The 17058-nt window shown below is 41.8% G+C and overlaps 2 protein-coding genes and 1 long non-coding RNA gene across 3 annotated transcripts; all 3 read right to left on the minus strand.

The window, feature by feature from the left end:
* Positions 1-397: 397 nt before the first annotated feature.
* Positions 398-8495, minus strand: LOC144642184 (uncharacterized). The gene is made up of 4 exons (XM_078501168.1): positions 8468-8495; positions 8199-8423; positions 1632-1876; positions 398-822 (listed from the first exon to the last, which is right to left on the minus strand). Exons 1-4 carry the CDS (start codon positions 8493-8495, stop codon positions 547-549), a joined length of 774 nt encoding a protein of 257 aa, XP_078357294.1. The 3' UTR covers positions 398-546.
* On the minus strand, positions 5741-8123 carry LOC144643327 (uncharacterized). Its single transcript, XM_078502538.1, has 2 exons — positions 7307-8123; positions 5741-7216 (listed from the first exon to the last, which is right to left on the minus strand). The coding sequence occupies exon 2, from the start codon at positions 7195-7197 to the stop codon at positions 5959-5961; it is 1239 nt and encodes a 412-aa protein (XP_078358664.1). The 5' UTR covers positions 7198-7216; positions 7307-8123; the 3' UTR covers positions 5741-5958.
* Positions 8496-8591: 96 nt separating the features above from the next.
* Positions 8592-14822, minus strand: LOC144643367 (uncharacterized). Its single transcript, XR_013568899.1, has 3 exons — positions 14665-14822; positions 12307-12495; positions 8592-8994 (listed from the first exon to the last, which is right to left on the minus strand). It is a non-coding gene; the product is annotated as an uncharacterized LOC144643367 (long non-coding RNA).
* Between the last annotated feature and the right edge of the window lie 2236 nt (positions 14823-17058).

Below are 17058 nucleotides of genomic sequence, written 5' to 3' on the forward strand. Positions count from 1 at the left end.
AGGAAGTCTTAAAAGGAAACAACTAGTCTGGCACATGTTTGTTATGATACTGATTTAAGGATTCAACCTTTGGACTCAAGTTATTGACTTACACATGCGCAAAGCTTTAACATTGGCCTTTGATGTATGCTTCCTGTTGTCCCGTTTTTGTCAAAGGCTTTGACAAACTGAAAAAAAGATACAGCGTTTTACTGTTACAGGTTTGAAGGTGTGGTTAAACTTTGATGCCATAGCTTAGCCTGCTTAATTCATTTTAGTATAAAACTGATCAAGGTATAAAAAAGTTTTTAAAATCATTGACAGCTGTACTTAAAAGAAGAAGTTTGAATTAAATTTGCACTTTAATTTCTTGATGGAATTGTGTTTGGGTGACTGTCTCAAAAGGGACTGTCTCAGAGAGTTTCGTTCCGAATTAACCAAACAACATATATCTCGACCGCATACTGCCGAGCGCTCATTAAGATGAGATCGTAGCCGCAAATACAAAACTTTCCAGTGCTCCATCGACTTCTACTCATTTTCTCTCGCCAGTCTCTTCTCTCGTTTCTACACTTCTTCTTCTTTACACAATTTGATCATTTCAAATCCATCCTCCATGACAAGTTCTATCCCTTCCCACTCGAGTTCAAGCGCCGCACTGCATCGTTTACTGCTTACGTCACTTGCTTGAGAGGACGGGAGTCGCTCGGAAGAACATCTCGCCTCCGCGCACGTGACTTGTTTGGATAATTGGGTAATCTGCTGACCAGTTTGTACTCCGTTACGTTTTGTGTAATTTGAAACTCGCCGTGGCTCGGTACTGACAATTTCTTTTTCCACTTTCTGGAAATACGTAAAAAGAATTGTCATCAAACTTATTTTCATGTCCCTAGTTACCTTCAATTTTGATTCAGTCCAGTGTGGTTAGTGTTATAGATTTATCCTTCAGTTCGAACTGTACTATAATCAGCAAATATTGAATGAAGTTTTCGTCATCCAGAATAATCATGGTTTAAAGACGAATAAAACACTTCGACTTTTACTTAAGTACCACGTAAGCAACCGTTACTAAGCAGTCGAAGCAGATAACCATGTCTTTTTATGACGGCGCGCGCTGCTTTCGAGGATAAGCTGTATAAGTCGCCTATTCCGGCTGAGGCCGAGGAGAAGGCCTGGCTTTTTTTATTAACATTACTGACAAAGGAGATCACTGTTAGCGTCAACACGTGTAATATTATAAAGCAAATCAGAAGTACAAATAGGCAATTGATAACCAGTGCGAGAAACTTAACTTTGGCCGTTCAGGAATTTTTTTTTCGTTTCTTGTTTTTTTTTAACTGATTAGAAGTGTGGACAACGTTTTTTTAAGTCGTTTTGATTTGAGCCAATTATAAACTCATCGAACACCAACTGAATTACTGATTAGGGTTACTGGAACATCGCTCTAACTCAGTAATCCGAACCTCTGTTTTTCGGATCTTTCGATTATCGGGCTTCTGCTCATACCCCGTTTCATGTTCACTTTAACATACTCTGTCGACTCTTCTATTTTCGCGAATGAATCCGGATAATAGAAGTTTGACCAGTGGGTCACAAACGTTTTCTTTCCATGAAATGTGTTATTCAACATATTAAATTACAAGTTTAGTTACCTGATTGGTGGATGATTCCTTGGCACTGCAGGTCTTGCTCATCAAAACAGCATCTCCATTCATGTCTGTTTTCTTGACTAGCCCATGTTTTTGTTTGGCCTTCTCTAGTGCCCTGATAAACACGGCCGTCAAAACGATCAGAAAGGCCACAGGTATAGCTACAAGAACAGCCAGGGGTAACTCTTGCGCCTTTCCAAACAGAGCGGCATACCTAGATTCTATTTCGTGAGCTGACGGGGTGGGACCTTTGGAAAAGCAACAAAAATGCGATGTTTGATGGCAGCAAGTATTGGTAAGAACAGAATGGACACTAAAGAAGTGTTAAGCGGCTCAAGCCCGAAACGATTTGGTTCCATCTTTTAGTAAGTATAATCTTTTTATATTACTATTTTTAAAGGGAAGCGTGCCATACAGTTGAGACATTTCAGAGTTTCAATTCATCTTTGAGAACTATTTGTATTGGACCCTTCTGTGGTTCCAAACTTATTTATTTGAGTTTTCTGCCATAGACGCACTTAGTTTTTGATTGATCAAGGCCAAGCAGTCAGTAAACCAAAAGAGATGCCAAAAGTTAATCACAGACAACTTTTTTAAGACTACGCTGTATGCAAATGACCATAGAATTCAAGTTTCGGCATGGATAATTAACGTTTAGCTCACGGTGGAAGAAACATGTACACAACGAGAGGTTTCCGTTTTGTATATCGATGTCCTGTCCTTTTTGTTTCGAGTAAAATGAAAAGTGGATGAAAGCATGGAAACGATACATCCTCGGAGACCCAGGGGCAGTCAGTGGGGCGATGGAAACGCGAAAATGCGGGTAGAAAATAGCGCAAAACTGCAAGGAAAAAAATCAGCATATAAAAGTTGTATTGACTGAAAGTGCCCCTGGGGAAAGAGTCTTACCAGACCAGTTCAAAAAGCTCTCTGAATACTGCCTCCTGATTGGGCAGAAAAATCTTTTGTATTCCCTTTGTATTATTCTGCCCAATCGGCGACCAGCCTGACTACAGTCCTTTTGGTGTGTTCTCACACGAAACATGTACACAAAGCCAGTTCGCTCGTCATACCTGTCTTGCTTGTTTGCCAAGAATTTGCTCGGGAAGGAAAAGTTTCGGCTAGTGCCTGCCCTGGTTGAAAACGTCCAAAGTTTGACGGCCATGCACGCAGAGAAACGGCGGATTCTTCAGATTGTGGTCGATCGCAGGTATCGTAACACTTGCATGCCGTTTGCGAGTTTTAAAAGTTTGTGTGCGATATGGTAGTTGCACTGCTGTAATGGATGTTTTCAGACTTTTTTCTGCGAAGATCAAGGGCAGCTTAACGCGAAACTTTTCCAAACAAGAGGTTTTTTTTTACGAACAAGCCTGGCAGATGTGTCAAGCGGCCGTCTAGCTACGCGTGCAAAGCGTGCAGCAGCGATTTCTAAGTTTTTTATAGGTGAGATAATAGAAGATCGATCGCAGCTGGAAGCGAAACTACAACAACAAGAAAAAGTTTATTTAAACAATCATATTATTTACAATATTTTTCACCTCCCGCAATTAGCTTAGTTATTCGAGGCGGGAGGTGAAGAAAAAAATGAAGAAGAAAAAATAAATAAATAAAGTGACAAAAAGGTAATACCTTATCTACATTAAAGAAAAGATAGTAATAAGAAAGATAACTTCGAATATCATAGTAATAAATACATCGATTCGCGAAAAAACCGGAAGTTGCGCGGAAACGAGGCTAAGTGGCCCTCAAAACAACATGGCGTCCGTGTCGGCGAGCGTAGGTTCAGAAAATTCGGAAAAGAAGAGGAAAAAATACGGACATAGATGCTGTGCTGCGGCCAAATGCAACAATAGGAGTGATAATCGGCCTGAGTTATCTTTTCATGCCTTTCCGAAAGACCTGAAGACTAGAAAAGAGTGGGAACTTCGCATGCGAAGAGAAGACGCTTCCTTTAAGAATGTTGATCAGAAATTTTGTTGCTCCGAACATTTTCTTCCTACCGACTTTAAAGTTGGCCTTACAGGCCAAAGAAGAAACCTAAAACAAGGATCCGTTCCCTCTATATTTGACTGGGCACCAGTAAAGGTAAGCCTGAGAGAAGAACGTTTAAGAAAACGGACTGAAACTACCCATCGTGCACAGACCGAAGAAGCAAAACATTCAATGCAAAAAACTGTACAAAAGCGTGATTCGCCGATGCTTTTAGAGGAGTCACTTGTAGATTGCAAACTAGCGAAGTGCTTTGGTCCTCCAAACCGTGACGAGTTTGTGGAGAGCTTGAAAACTGAGATTGGGCATTTGAAAGAAGAACTTTCTAAGGCAAAAGAGAAGGAATATATTTTTAAGTTTGGGCTAGAGAGGTTTAGCAGTAGTTCAGAAGATATCAATTTCTACACTGGGTTCCCTGACTACAACACACTTATGGCATTTTGGCAGTACATTGAACCTAACGCAGCAAACTTAACATATTACAAAAGTACAAGGGAGGCTTCTGGAAGTGTCCCAAATGTCTCATTTCCATTTTTCAATACACCTGGAAAAACATTCCCAGGTAAAGGAGTTGGTGGGCATCGATCATTGCAGCCTGTAAATGAGTTTTGGCTTTTCCTGACTAGAGTTAGGCTTGGCCTTTTTGAACAAGACCTGGCATTTAGGTTCAAAATTGCTATATCCACAGTATCTGATATTCTAAATACATGGAGCAATTACTTGTTTGTGATGCTTGGCAGTTTACCAATTTGGCCCTCTAAAGAAGTTATAAAGCAACACCTTCCCAAGGTCTTCGAAGGAAGGTTTGAAAATGTTAGGTGTATAATTGATTGTACTGAGATTAAATGTGAGAAGCCCGAGGATCTTCAGAAGCAAAGTGAATTATATTCAGAATATAAGTCTCACCGAATACTTTCAAAGGACTGGTTGGAATATCACCAAATGTGTGGATGACATTTGTTAGTGGCCTCTACGGGGGCAGCATTTCAGACAGAGAAATTGTAGAGAGAAGTCATTTTATAGACTTACTGGAACATAATGACCTTATTATGGCTGATCGTGGGTTCGAAATACAGGACATGCTTGCTGCAAAACAAGCACAGTTGTTCATACCACCCAAGAGGCAATCAGTTGAAGACCAGTTTTCTAAAGAAGAATGCTTTGAAACAATGAGAATAGCAAACCTCCGCATACATGTTGAGCGTGCCATTAAACGAGTCAAAGGATGGCATATATTTGACCAAGTCCTACCCCTAAGCATGGCTGGTGTGGTCAATCAAGTTTGGACTGTTTGCTGCCTATTGACAAACTGGCAGAAACCTGCTCTCACTTGCTAGACAAGGCTGTCAGTGATTGGTTACTTAACTTAAATGAGGTAAATTGCTTATAGAAAAAGCAGGAAGAAAAAAAAAATAGAAATGTATTTACAAGTTGTGTGTATAAATTTGGCGATTACACTGAAATAGCTTTTTAAGGTGTTTGTGTGAGTTAAAAAAACATTTGAAAGTATTAAACTCATAGATACTTGTCTTTATTTAATTTTTGTAGAGGCATATTTTAATTATGCCAAGAACTGTATGAACAATAAAAACATTGTTCTCAGATAATTTTGCTTACAACATCATGTTTTAGCTAAGTATTTAACCAATAAACCAAATTTGGTCATTTCTTTTATAATGATAGATAGCCCTGTTTACTGCTCTAGAAAATTGAAGTCATATCTGTCAAGACCATATTTTAATCTTGGGTAGGCTAATTCTGGTAAAATGTATCTGTCATAAAATTTCTCAAGGTGAAGCAACTTTTCATGCCACCATGGTGGATCAAATGGAACCCGTTTGCAGAACATTTCTTCATTGCTGCCCCTTACAACAAAATCACACCATTGTCTGTTAACAACAAATTCTTGTTGCTGCATTCGATAGTAATACTGATGACTCTTTTTAATGTTTCCATCCTTTGTACATATTCCCTTTCGTACTAAAGCAGCCATGAGACTCTCATTTTCCTTAACTTGAATGTTCTTAGCCTCTGCTAGTCCTGAGGGATTCTCGCTGCTTGGGTCAGTGACAAGGCCATCTGGTAAAGCTCCTAAGAATCCATGAGTCTTAGATACAAAAAACCCACACGAGTTGACCTCAAGCCCTGCATGACCTTCATTGTGCATTTTATCTGAATAGTTGTTAATTATGAGATCTTCATTTTCAATTCCCTCTCTCATCGCTTTTGTTTGAACATGCTCATTGTAATTTAAAACCTCCTTTATGATCTTTGAAGGAGATGTCCCTGCTTTATGTGGACAAGCTACTCTGTGACACTTAGATGCAGTAACTCTTCCAAATCAGTAATCAAACCACTTGTCATTGGTTGATTGACCTTTAGTTTCTCTTTCGATTTTGGATATGTCTTCTTCGTTTACAAAAAGGTTGCGTTTAATTTCTTGGCACCTTTTCCTTATTTCATCTAAGCTCAAGGGTTGATTAATTAAAAGAACTGAAGGGGCTTCACCCTCACCCTCACTGATGCTGACATCAGCTGTTGAATCGAAACTGGGTGTTTTGTCGTTTGTTATTACTGGCAGTGGTTGGAGACACGATCTTCGCTCACTTGTAATAGTGGGATTAGGTGTGTTAAAATAACTTGTAGTCTGGGGACTGGGCGTGGTAAAATCCTTCATCTGCAAATGAAGAACAGAGCCTTTTGCAACCTTTCCAACCAAAGAATCGACAAGAACAATATCCGAAGAATTTGGAGTCATTTTCCCAAATGGAACGGACGGATTTGCTTCGAAAATAGCATCTCTAAAATTTTCAACTGCCTCAGGATCCAGCTTTTTACTCTTAGCTGGACGTGGGTCATAAAAGGTAAATAACACTCCCCTTCTTTTTCGACCAGGTAAGTCGGTTTGATGTCGTGGCTTGAACATCTGTGATGCCATGATAGGTTCGTGCATCACGGTTCTTTTTCCAGGAATACCCCATTTTCTTGGTTTTGATGTGCAGGGACGATCATCTTCACACTGATTTGTAAGCAATTTGTTCCTAGAAATTTCGTCCAACTTCCATATTACTGCCATAACATGGCAACAGCAGCCACTTTTCCCAGCTGGACATGTCGAATCACACAAGGCTGCTATGATTTTTGGTTTTCCATTCGGGTTTACCACAAGTCTTACTTTATATTTTACATTTTTTCGATACGATGCCCAACACAGAGCTCGTACATAAATAACACTATTGTCAACTGGTTTCGAAACTTGCATGTCATGTACGAATGACAATAATCTTAACCCCTTCGTGCTCGATATCTCGGCAACAGCCTCACCAGGTGTGGATTTTTTTGTTGCTTTGCCACATTCTTTCAAGTATTCTAGCGTATCGGTGGGCACAACAAACACTGGAAGGACCGAAAAATCCTTGTTAAATGCAGAGTCGTCAGTAGGGAAATTTATGAAACCAGAAGAACGATCTGCGTTAAAAAATCCCGTGTTTTCCGCATTTTTTCTGCATTTAGCAGCTTTGGCCTTCGTATATGACTTGTTCTTGTCTGGGTCGTAGACTTTTTGCCTAATTTCAGGCATGGAATTGAGATTTTTGACCCTGTATAAAAAGAAACCGAACGATTATCAACACGAGAAAGACGAATGCGATTAAGGTATTAAATTATTAAGACAAAAACAAGACGATAACCTTTCGTATAAAGCCTGTTTGTTTCCACTTTGGTTAATCCTACGACATCTTAGCCAAAACTTTAACTGATTTACAGTAAGTTTTCCAATTTCCTCGTTTTCAACGGCTGCCCCGGGTATATCTTCAGGAGTTAATTAAACTTCCTCAATGTTTTCGTCCGCCATATTTTATCTTTCCCGCGGCTGGGGCCACTTAGCCTCGCTTCCGCGCGACTTCCGGTTTTTTCGCGAATCGATGTATTAAAATAACAATGTGTTTTAAGTTACATTAAGCTAAAGATTTTAGGAAGTCAAAAACTATTTCCAAACAAACTTTCAAGACCTTACATTTTGTAAATTTTTCCGTCGATCGACCGATTAGCTACGCGCGCGTGTAATGCGTGCAGCACCAATTGTAGCACTCAAATGACGGTCATATTTCCCGAAGACAAAATTTTCCCGACACTTCACATCCAAGTTGAGGGGGCACTAGCCGAAACTTTCCCTTCCCGAGCAAATTCTTGGCGAACAAGCAAGACAGACATGGCGAGCGAACTGGCTTTGTGTACATATTTCGTGTGAGAACACACTAAAAGGACTGTAGTCAGGCTGGTCGCCGATTGGGCAGAATAATACAAAGGGAATACAAAAGATTTTTCTGCCCAATCAGGAGGCAGTATTCAGAGAGCTTTTTGAACTGGTCTGGTAAGACTCTTTCCCCAGGGGCACTTTCAGTCAATACAACTTTTATATGCTGATTTTTTTCCTTGCAGTTTTGCGCTATTTTCTACCCGCATTTTCGCGTTTCCATCGCCCCACTGACTGCCCCTGGGTCTCCGAGGATGGGAAACGATATGACGTCACGTCAACAGTCCATAACATATGCATTAAACAATGGTGAGCTGAAAAGTTACCTTCGACAACCACCAAGAACGCACCACACCTCACTTTGCCATGCGCGTTAAATGCTTCACAAATGTACTCGCCTTCATCATGAAGCGAAACATTTTTTACAAGAAACACTGCTTCCCCTTTAAAAAGGTGACCATTTGAACCATTCCCATTCACAAAACTTACAACCTTGACCGGCACAATGCTCCTAATCTCTGTAACCTCCACTCCCAGGGGGGGTACTCCGGCTTGTAAATGACGGGGATGATCGAATGGAGGCAAAACTCAGGACCCCAAAAAATCCTTAAGTCTTCCGACATTACCCAAAAAAATCCCTGGACCAAAAATAACCCCCCAAAAAATCCCTTGCCAAATGACCCCTAAATTGCCAGGAGGGGCAATAACATAACACAAAGAACGCTCTTTTTGTTTATTCATGATACCATTAATACGCCAAGGCCGTGCCAAGGCACTTTAGTTCGTTTTTAATACCCAAAAAAATCCCCTATCTAAATCAAATCACCCAAAAAAATACTTGCCAAATTTTCCAACCCAAAAACATCCCGGAATCGAAAATTTCAAACCCAAAAAAATCCTTTGATCATCCCCGTCATTAACAAGCCGGAGTACCCCCCCTGGGCCTCCACTTGGGTTGAATTGTCAGAAGCATTCACTTGAACAGCATATCTTTTGAAGTACCATCTGACTTAATGTTACAGAGTTGCTGGTCACGTGACAATAAAGCTTGCTTCACCTCCAAGGACTGTTGTCTTGTTAGTCATTAGCGACTTGAGAATCATGAACGACCGTTTGAAGATTCTAAAACAAAAGCAGTGCAATTTTAGTTCTTTTTAGTATTTCACATGACAGTTTGCAGGTCCCCAGGTATACTCCTGAATGGAGAACCTGGGCTTAAATTATTTTCAATGTCCCTTTTAGGTCAGCTTATTATTGAGGAGGGCTTATTAACAGGGTGGTGTGGGAGGGGGGGGGGGGGGGGGGGATTTTCAGATGGAAATTTGCATTTTCAAAATCTCTGAGTTTCTAGTTAGATAGGGTACCGGAAAAAATGCACCGCACCACACAGCACTGCGTTGTTGTTGTTGTTTTTTAAGTTTCCTACGACACAAATATAGATTTTGGCTGTTTAAAAATTTGTTAAAATCCGTTACATAGTCCCTTTAAGCTCCTCACTAACCCACACCCTGCTATGGCAAGAGCTTCAACAAAAAATGGTTATTTAGAGCCATATACATGCAGTTAAATGTGTTTAATTTTTTAATATTTGCAATTTGTTCTTCTGTGTTTTTTATAACTCTGATCATTTAAATTAAGGTCAGCACACAAGGGGACTAGTCCCCAGGGGGGGGGGGGTACTTGGGATTTGAAGTGACGGGGATGATCGAATGGGGGCAAAAATCAAGACCCAAAAAAATCCCTAGGGCTTCCACCAAAACCCAAAAAAATCCTTTTTAACCAATTATTAACCCCCAAGAAATCAACAGCAAAACATGTTTGTTTGTACTTTATTTGTAGAACTACGCAGCCAAAGCACTACAAAAAATCTTAAGATCATTTAAATACCCCCCAAAAATCCCTACTTTAATCAAAAAAATACTTGCCAAATTTTCCTACCCAAAAAACCCCTGGAATCGAAACTTTCACCCCCCAAAAGATATCCTTCTATCATCCCCGTCAATTGAAATCCCGAGTACCCCCCCCCTGGGGACTAGTCGCAGGGACTAGTCCCTGTGACTAGTCACACACACATGCACAGTACACACGAAGAAACTAATGATGTCTTAATAAGTATGCGACTAGTCCCTGCAACTATAGATTTCTTGACAAAAATAGGATGTTGACACAAAGGGACTTGGTGCCATGGACTTGTCGCAGGTACTAGTCCCATCGTGTGTGCCAGATCCTTAGCGGATCTGTCTGATGAGCCCGAACCTGAACCTGAACCTGATGAGGTCAACAATATATGGAAGCAAGTGTCATTCACTTTCACAGAGAGCAGCAATGCATGTTTAGGTTTTAAGAAGGCTGTAAAGAAAAAGAAGTGGATAAAGCCAGCAACCTTAAGAGCCATCGAGGACAGACGAAAACTGAAGAAGAAACTATTTGACACCAAATCAGAAAGGTTGCAAGAGCGCTATAAGACCCAGTACAGAGAGGCTGACCGATGTGTTAAGAGAATGGCCAGAGCTGATAAACGCGCATATATTGATGAGCTTGCTAGCCAGGCAGAAAATGCAGCCAACAGAGGACAGCAGGGAAAGGTTTACAAAATCACAAAACTGGTATGCGGCAAGTATGGGGGCAGAAAGCTGGCCCCTGTCAAGGACGTACAGGGTAGGCTGCTTACCACCGAAAGAGATCAGGAAGTTCGTTGGGCAGAGCACTTTAAGGATGTCCTCAACAGACCCCCACCCACAGTTGAAGCTGACATTCAAGAGGCTGAGACCGACCTGGATGTGAACATAGACCCTCCAAACACGCAGGAAATCATTGCAGCCATAAAAACCTTAAAAAACAACAAAGCTCCTGGCCGAGACAAACTGAATGCAGAGCTTTTCAAAGCTGACCCTGAACTTTCAGCAAGGATTCTACAGCCCCTGTTTACTGCAGTGTGGGAGCAGGAGAAGGTGCCAGATGACTGGACCAAAGGTACCATCATAAAGATCCACAAGAAAGGTCCACTTAGTGACTGCAATAACTGGCGTGGCGTCACCCTCCTGTCCACTCCAAGTAAAATCCTGGCAAAGATTATCATCCAACGAATCTCGAGTGCAGTAGACCAGCAGCTCAGGCAAGAACAGGCTGGATTCCGCAGGGGTAGGGGTTGTACAGATCAACTATTCGCACTACGCAACATCATCGAGCAGTGCACCGAGTGGCAGAGACAGCTGTACATAAACTTTGTAGATTTCCAAAAGGCTTTCGACAGTATACACAGAGACAGCTTGTGGCGCATACTTCGAGCCTATGGTGTTCCCCAGAAGATTGTCCAACTTATCCAGAGCTTCTATGCAGCCTTCACTTGTAGCGTAGAGAACAGTGATATCAGTTTTGAGGTGAAGACAGGCGTAAGACAGGGTTGCGTGATGTCTGCATTGCTATTCAACTTAGTTATCGATTGGGTAATGCGTCGTACTACGGAAGACCATCCCAGGGGCATCAGGTGGACCCTCTTCTCCACCTTAGAGGATCTAGATTTTGCGGATGATTTAGCTCTGCTTTCTCATACCCATAGCCACATGCAAGAGAAGACCAGCCTTTTAAGCAAATACGCTCACCAGGTGGGACTGAACATCAGCCTAACCAAAACGGAGGTCATGACCCTAAACAACTCTAACCCTCAGCCCGTCAAGGTGAATGGAAAAGACCTCCCAATGACCGAGCAGTTTAAATATCTGGGCAGCATTGTCAGGCAAGATGGTGGTGCAGGCATAGATATCCAGAGCCGGCTGAACAAAGCCAGAAACACCTTCAGGATGCTTAGCAATGTGTGGCGGTCGTCACAGTTCGGTACACATACCAAGCTCAAGATCTATCAAAGCTGTGTCCTGTCTACCCTTTTGTATGGGTCAGAATGTTGGCGAATGTTAGAAAGTGATCTAGAGAAGCTGTCAACCTTCCATACCAAAAGTCTGCGAAAAGTACTTCGCATCTTCTGGCCTCAAACAATTTCCAACAAGGATCTACTTTTGCGGTGCAAACAGGAGGACATGGGTACTATTATTATGCAACGGCGCTGGAGGTGGATTGGCCATGTCATCCGAAAGGAAAACGAATCCATCACAAAGACAGCACTATACTGGACACCCGAAGGAAAGCGCAAGCGTGGCAGGCCCAAGAATACATGGCGACGTACAGTAGAGACAGAATTGAGGGGCTTAAACCAAAGCTGGAACACCATCCAACAGCTGGCCAAAGACAGACAGCAGTGGAGGACCTTTGTTGCTGCCCTACGTGCCAGTGGGCACAATGGGCAGTGAGTGAGTGAGTGAGTGTAAATGTATCCTTGACATCTGCTCAGTGTGTTACAAACAATGTTACTTGCTGTAAGTATTGTTATAAAAGCTGTTCTTGAAGGTTACAAAGGTATATATATAAAAAACTAATTACCTGACTGTTCATGATTGTAGCCCCACAGCCTGCAAAACACAATACTCCTAGAACAAGCATTTCTATCGTGAAAATGATTGTTTTCCATGTGTTTGAGAAACCAGTTTTTTTCTGCTGTATGTGCTGGCTCCTCCATAATATCAAAACAATCTGTACTCATCAGTAAGTCCGGCATTTTATTGTGATACTCTGCAGAAAAAAAAGTTACGTACATAAAAAAACTGTATAGGAAATTGGTGCATATTATAGAGGAACCATTATCAGCAGGGCAAGGGGACTCACATAAAAAAGTTGGCATGGGTGATCCTCATCGCTTAAAAGTAGGTGAGGTGAAGTTCCACGAAGGGTCGGTTAAAAGATTACAATCACCCTTATACCTTTCAACATGCAGCCTGAGAACAGGCTACTTGACCATTATGTAGTGGAGGAAAAAGTTGGCAAGCAAAGCAGAGCACATTCGTGCAGATCCCCCTCTTCTGACCATGCTGAGCTCACTGTTATGCCCTAAAATATGGAGTCATAACCAGTTTGGGCCAGCCGGGGGGAGGGGGGGAAGCTTATACATGTCAATGGAAAGAGCGTATGTAGGGTGGAAAGGGAAATGCCTACAAAACAAGATTCCAAATTATGGGTTCCTTTTAAAATTGCTGATAATCGTATCACCCTTATCAATATTTACTATTAGGACCCCTAACCTGCCCTCCCCTGGGAGAAAGATGGATTTTCAATGCAATCTAAGATTGGTTTGTCCATAAATGGAAGAAGCAATTATCAAGTTGGATCTAGACTGGTTAAAGGAATGTTACCGTAAACAGGGAAAAACTTATGCCTGTGGCACAGTTTCTTACTAGATGCGTCTTAGGGCCTGATTACATGAGCCGGGCTGGCTTGGTTTGCCGAGATCTCGGCATGTCTGTTAAACGCAACAAAAATCAACTTCGCGATTGCAGGACACCCGGGCCAGCCCGGTTTGTTGAGATCTCGGTATCGCGAAGCCGGGATCTCGGCTAGCCGGGCTGAAAATTTTCCATGTAATCGCGTTAACCGGGCCAGCCCGGCTAAGCGGGCCAGCATTAAATTTCTCTTCCGAGCACAACATCCAATGAAAAAATCAATGCTACTCCTTCTAAATAGGATGTAGAGGTAACGTAACCCATCCAGCTGCATAAGTGCAAAAAATTAACCACCAAATAATTTTTTTATTGCCAGAAAAAGGTGATTAAGATCATTCGTGCTCTGATCATTCATGCTAAAACCGGGCTGAAAGTCATCTTGGCAAACCAGGCTCATGTAATACCCGGGCTGAAAGTCATCTCAGCAAACCGAGCCAGCCCAGCTAACTGGGCCAGCCCGGCTCATCAGTGTAATCAGGCCCTTAATAAGTGCCAGTCTCCTTTACAACTATATGTTTATGTTGTGGTTCAATTTTTTCCACTGGTACAATATGGTATTTTCCTTTGTTCTTATATATGATAAGGAATATAAAACAAAAGAAAATACCAACTTGTTTATAACCAAACACTTTTCGATGCCTCAAAATTTATTGAAGACAATAAAGTTGTTATTATTTGGGCGCTACAAGTGCGGTGGATTTTCATATTATTTCACCCTTTTCGTATTATGTCAAAATATTATTTCAAAATAACGAAAGATTCGAAATGTAAAGATACCAGAAAGATACAAAGTGTTATGAATCAAAGCAAGCATTAATTGAAACGGGCTTCGGATATTACCGTATTTTCTCGATTAAACGCCGGGTACCAAATAAACGCCGGGTCTCTAAGATGGAGTTGAAAATAGGCCCCTCAAGTATTTATTTAAGGTAAAATAAGCTGTAAGTATGGAAGCCTGATACATGTTTGTCAAAAACAATAGATAAAAACCCGTGCTTAATAAAAATCGGGCACAAATAAACGCCGGGTACACCAGGCTGAGTTTGTAATAAAAGCCGGGGGCGTTTAATCGAGAAAATACGGTAACAAGTATATTCCCACCTTTAGCGAGAATCCCTTTGTTTCATCCAGTGACAGAAACAGTGAATAAACTTGCTTGTATTCGAGAAAGAAGAACAAAGCACTAAACTATTAAAAAGTGAATTTTGAACAATGACAGAATTGCCAAGGGGCGATCGCATTTATAATACGAACAGGCGTCAGGCTCCCACTGCGATGTATACGTGATGAAGAAAATCCTCTCAATTTAAATTTCAAAACAATCAGCGAACGATAGCAAATGGAACAAGCGATGGAGACAAGAGCCAAGGTAAATTAAAATGCATTTTAAAGTAGGTATTGTTTCACGAGTAAACGAGTGCTAAAATGTCGACAGCCGACTTTGGAGTGTTCATAAACAACTTACCGACACTTCGTCTCCAGGTTCACTGAAACAATCAGATGAAGGTAAATAAAGCACTCACACTTTCAACAGATTAATGTTGAATCAGACAAGAGTCGAGGACAACCACGTTGAGGACAAAATAAAACCGTATTTTCTCTGCAAACATGCCATGCCGTGTGTTTGTCATCGACCTCGGCAAGCGAATTTGGCGCGCTTTTGAAAGTATGTTCCTATGTAACCACTCCCGCTTTTGCCTCGTCACGCAATCTTTCCTCCATTGCGTGACGCTAGCGATTATGATTCCGATCCTCAGAACGATACAAAGTTAAACATAGTTCTCACTTATTGAAGTAGTAAGGTCATAAATACGTATGAAGTTTCAGACGTTTCGGGCTCAGCCCTTCATCAGTGGAAAAAGCCTAGATTGGAAATCTAGCTGAAATCTAGACTTTTCAAACTGGTTTGATTTTTATTCTTCTTTGTTTCAGAAAATGATAAATAAATTAGGACAATGAAAATAAAAATCAAACTGGTTAAAAAAATAAAAGAAAGAAACATTTCAACCACAAGAACGTATCCAGACACACTTCTAATATTCCAATTTAATAAATTTAATAAACGCATTGGCGGATCACGAAAAAAATAGGACAATAAAATGACTTTGGGATCCCGACAAAAAGCTCATAAATTTTCTCTTAGATTAACCCACTTATTACGGAAACACGTTAATACGGACAAAGGACACTTTTCCGTGTCCCGAGTGACAAACTCTTATACATCGTCAACCCCGCTTTACGGACACTGTTATTCTTGATAAAACGTGTATCGGTGACATATTTTCTGAGACCCCGCTTAATACGGACACCCCGTTAACACGGACAATTTGACCTGTCCCCTTGGTGTCCGTATAAACGGGGTTTTACTGTACTTCAGCTAAATTAGCTCGACCGCAGATACACAATTGAACGATGTTTCGTCTCTTGCAAGACAACAAGTAGTTGCTCTCTTTGTCTCTGCGCCTTGTGCATTTGCTTCTCAATCCAATTTTGTGGCTGTATTTTGTCCCATTCACAATAAATAGACTTTCATTTTTCTTTCCGAACACAATTCGCCCAGTGAAACTGTTCGAGGCTGTGTTAACTTCAAAGCTTACTGTACTTTAAGCTGTACGCGTATGCACCTTAATGGTTTTCCCGCGTCATGATATAATCGGATGATGAACCGAGAACCAATCAGCTGCAGGGGCGTTAGTGCATTTACGGCCTGCTAGGAGTCATTTGCGGCCCGCAAAGCGCGTGTTTTCAAGAGGGCGGTTTTCAGTTTGGCCGCGTGTACACGACCAACACAACCTGTATCATTGTACTTATTTTTTTCTTTTACTTTGGAAGAAAATCTGGCAGTCTCTTTCAAGCACGATCCAATTCTCAATTGGACGGGAGGTTTTATCTACTACTAAGAAAACGACACCGAATCAATATTTTTCTCGCTATTCGAGTGATGTTTTTGCGCTTACCCGGCATATACGCCTTTGTTAACATCATTCGTGAACTCGGCGCCGGTGTACCGCCAACTACGCGTTGACCCTAGAGACTACCACCTTATCGGTCTGTAGCACCATAGCAACCTCTATTTTGACATCGCCCCTCCCTTTGGTCTGCAGTCAGCAGCCATGATGTGTCAGCGGACGACTTCAGCAGTCACGTACATGTTCCAGTCTTTGGGTTACCACTGCACTAACTGCATCGACGATTTCGGTGGCGCCGACTCTGCGGACATTACCCAGTTAGCCTTCCAGGCTTAAGGAGACCTTTTCTTCACCCTAGGTCTCGAGTCGTCGCCCGAAAAAGATTGTCAGCCATCTCAAAGCATGATTTTCCTCGGCATCTTGTTTAATTTCGTCGACATGACAATGTCCGTAACTACTGACCGGCTAAACGTGCTCCTCTCCTGCTGTCAAACGCTGATTGACTTAAGTGTCGTTTCTCGTCGGGACCTGCAGTCTTTGCTAGAAGTCATGACGTTTGTCACAGCATGCGTTCGTCCTGCTCGTATCTTCTTGTTTCTGTTCACTCACCCCTGACAACAAGTCAGATTTGCGGTGGTGGTGCCATTTTGTTCCAACCTACAATGGTGTTTCACTAATCAAGACCAGCCTGTGGATACACGAAACCCTCTCGTTTTCTACTGACGCCTGTGGTTCTGGCGCCGGTGGTTACTTCAATGGAAAGTTTTTTCACACCCCATCATACTGTCATACGGCCACGATATCAACATCGTAGAGCTACTCACCATTATGCTTTGGGGCAAAGTCCTTCGCGGTCAGCGGGTAATCATCTTCTTGCGACAATGAAAACAGCGTCTTCGCCCTAAACTCTGGTCGCTCTTGCACTCCGGGTATGCAACTCTGCCTTCGCG

The sequence above is a fragment of the Oculina patagonica genome, chromosome 2 (assembly GCF_052425735.1).
Source record: "Oculina patagonica isolate OP01 chromosome 2, crgOcupat, whole genome shotgun sequence".
In the NCBI taxonomy this organism is placed as follows: Eukaryota; Metazoa; Cnidaria; class Anthozoa; order Scleractinia; family Oculinidae; genus Oculina; species Oculina patagonica.

What these genes read in the sequence shown, in the direction of transcription:
- LOC144643327 (XM_078502538.1), bottom strand. Translation starts at nt 7,197, where the DNA reads ATGCCTGAAATTAGGCAAAAAGTCTACGACCCAGACAAGAACAAGTCA.
- LOC144642184 (XM_078501168.1), bottom strand. Translation starts at nt 8,495, where the DNA reads ATGTCGGAAGACTTAAGGATTTTTTGGG. An exon ending in GTTCTTGGTGGTTGTCGAAG is followed by an intron (nt 1,877 to 8,198) that starts GTAACTTTTCAG and finishes GCTTTTCCAAAG; the next exon opens with GTCCCACCCCGTCAGCTCAC. An exon ending in AGGAATCATCCACCAATCAG is followed by an intron (nt 823 to 1,631) that starts GTAACTAAACTT and finishes ACGTATTTCCAG; the next exon opens with AAAGTGGAAAAAGAAATTGT.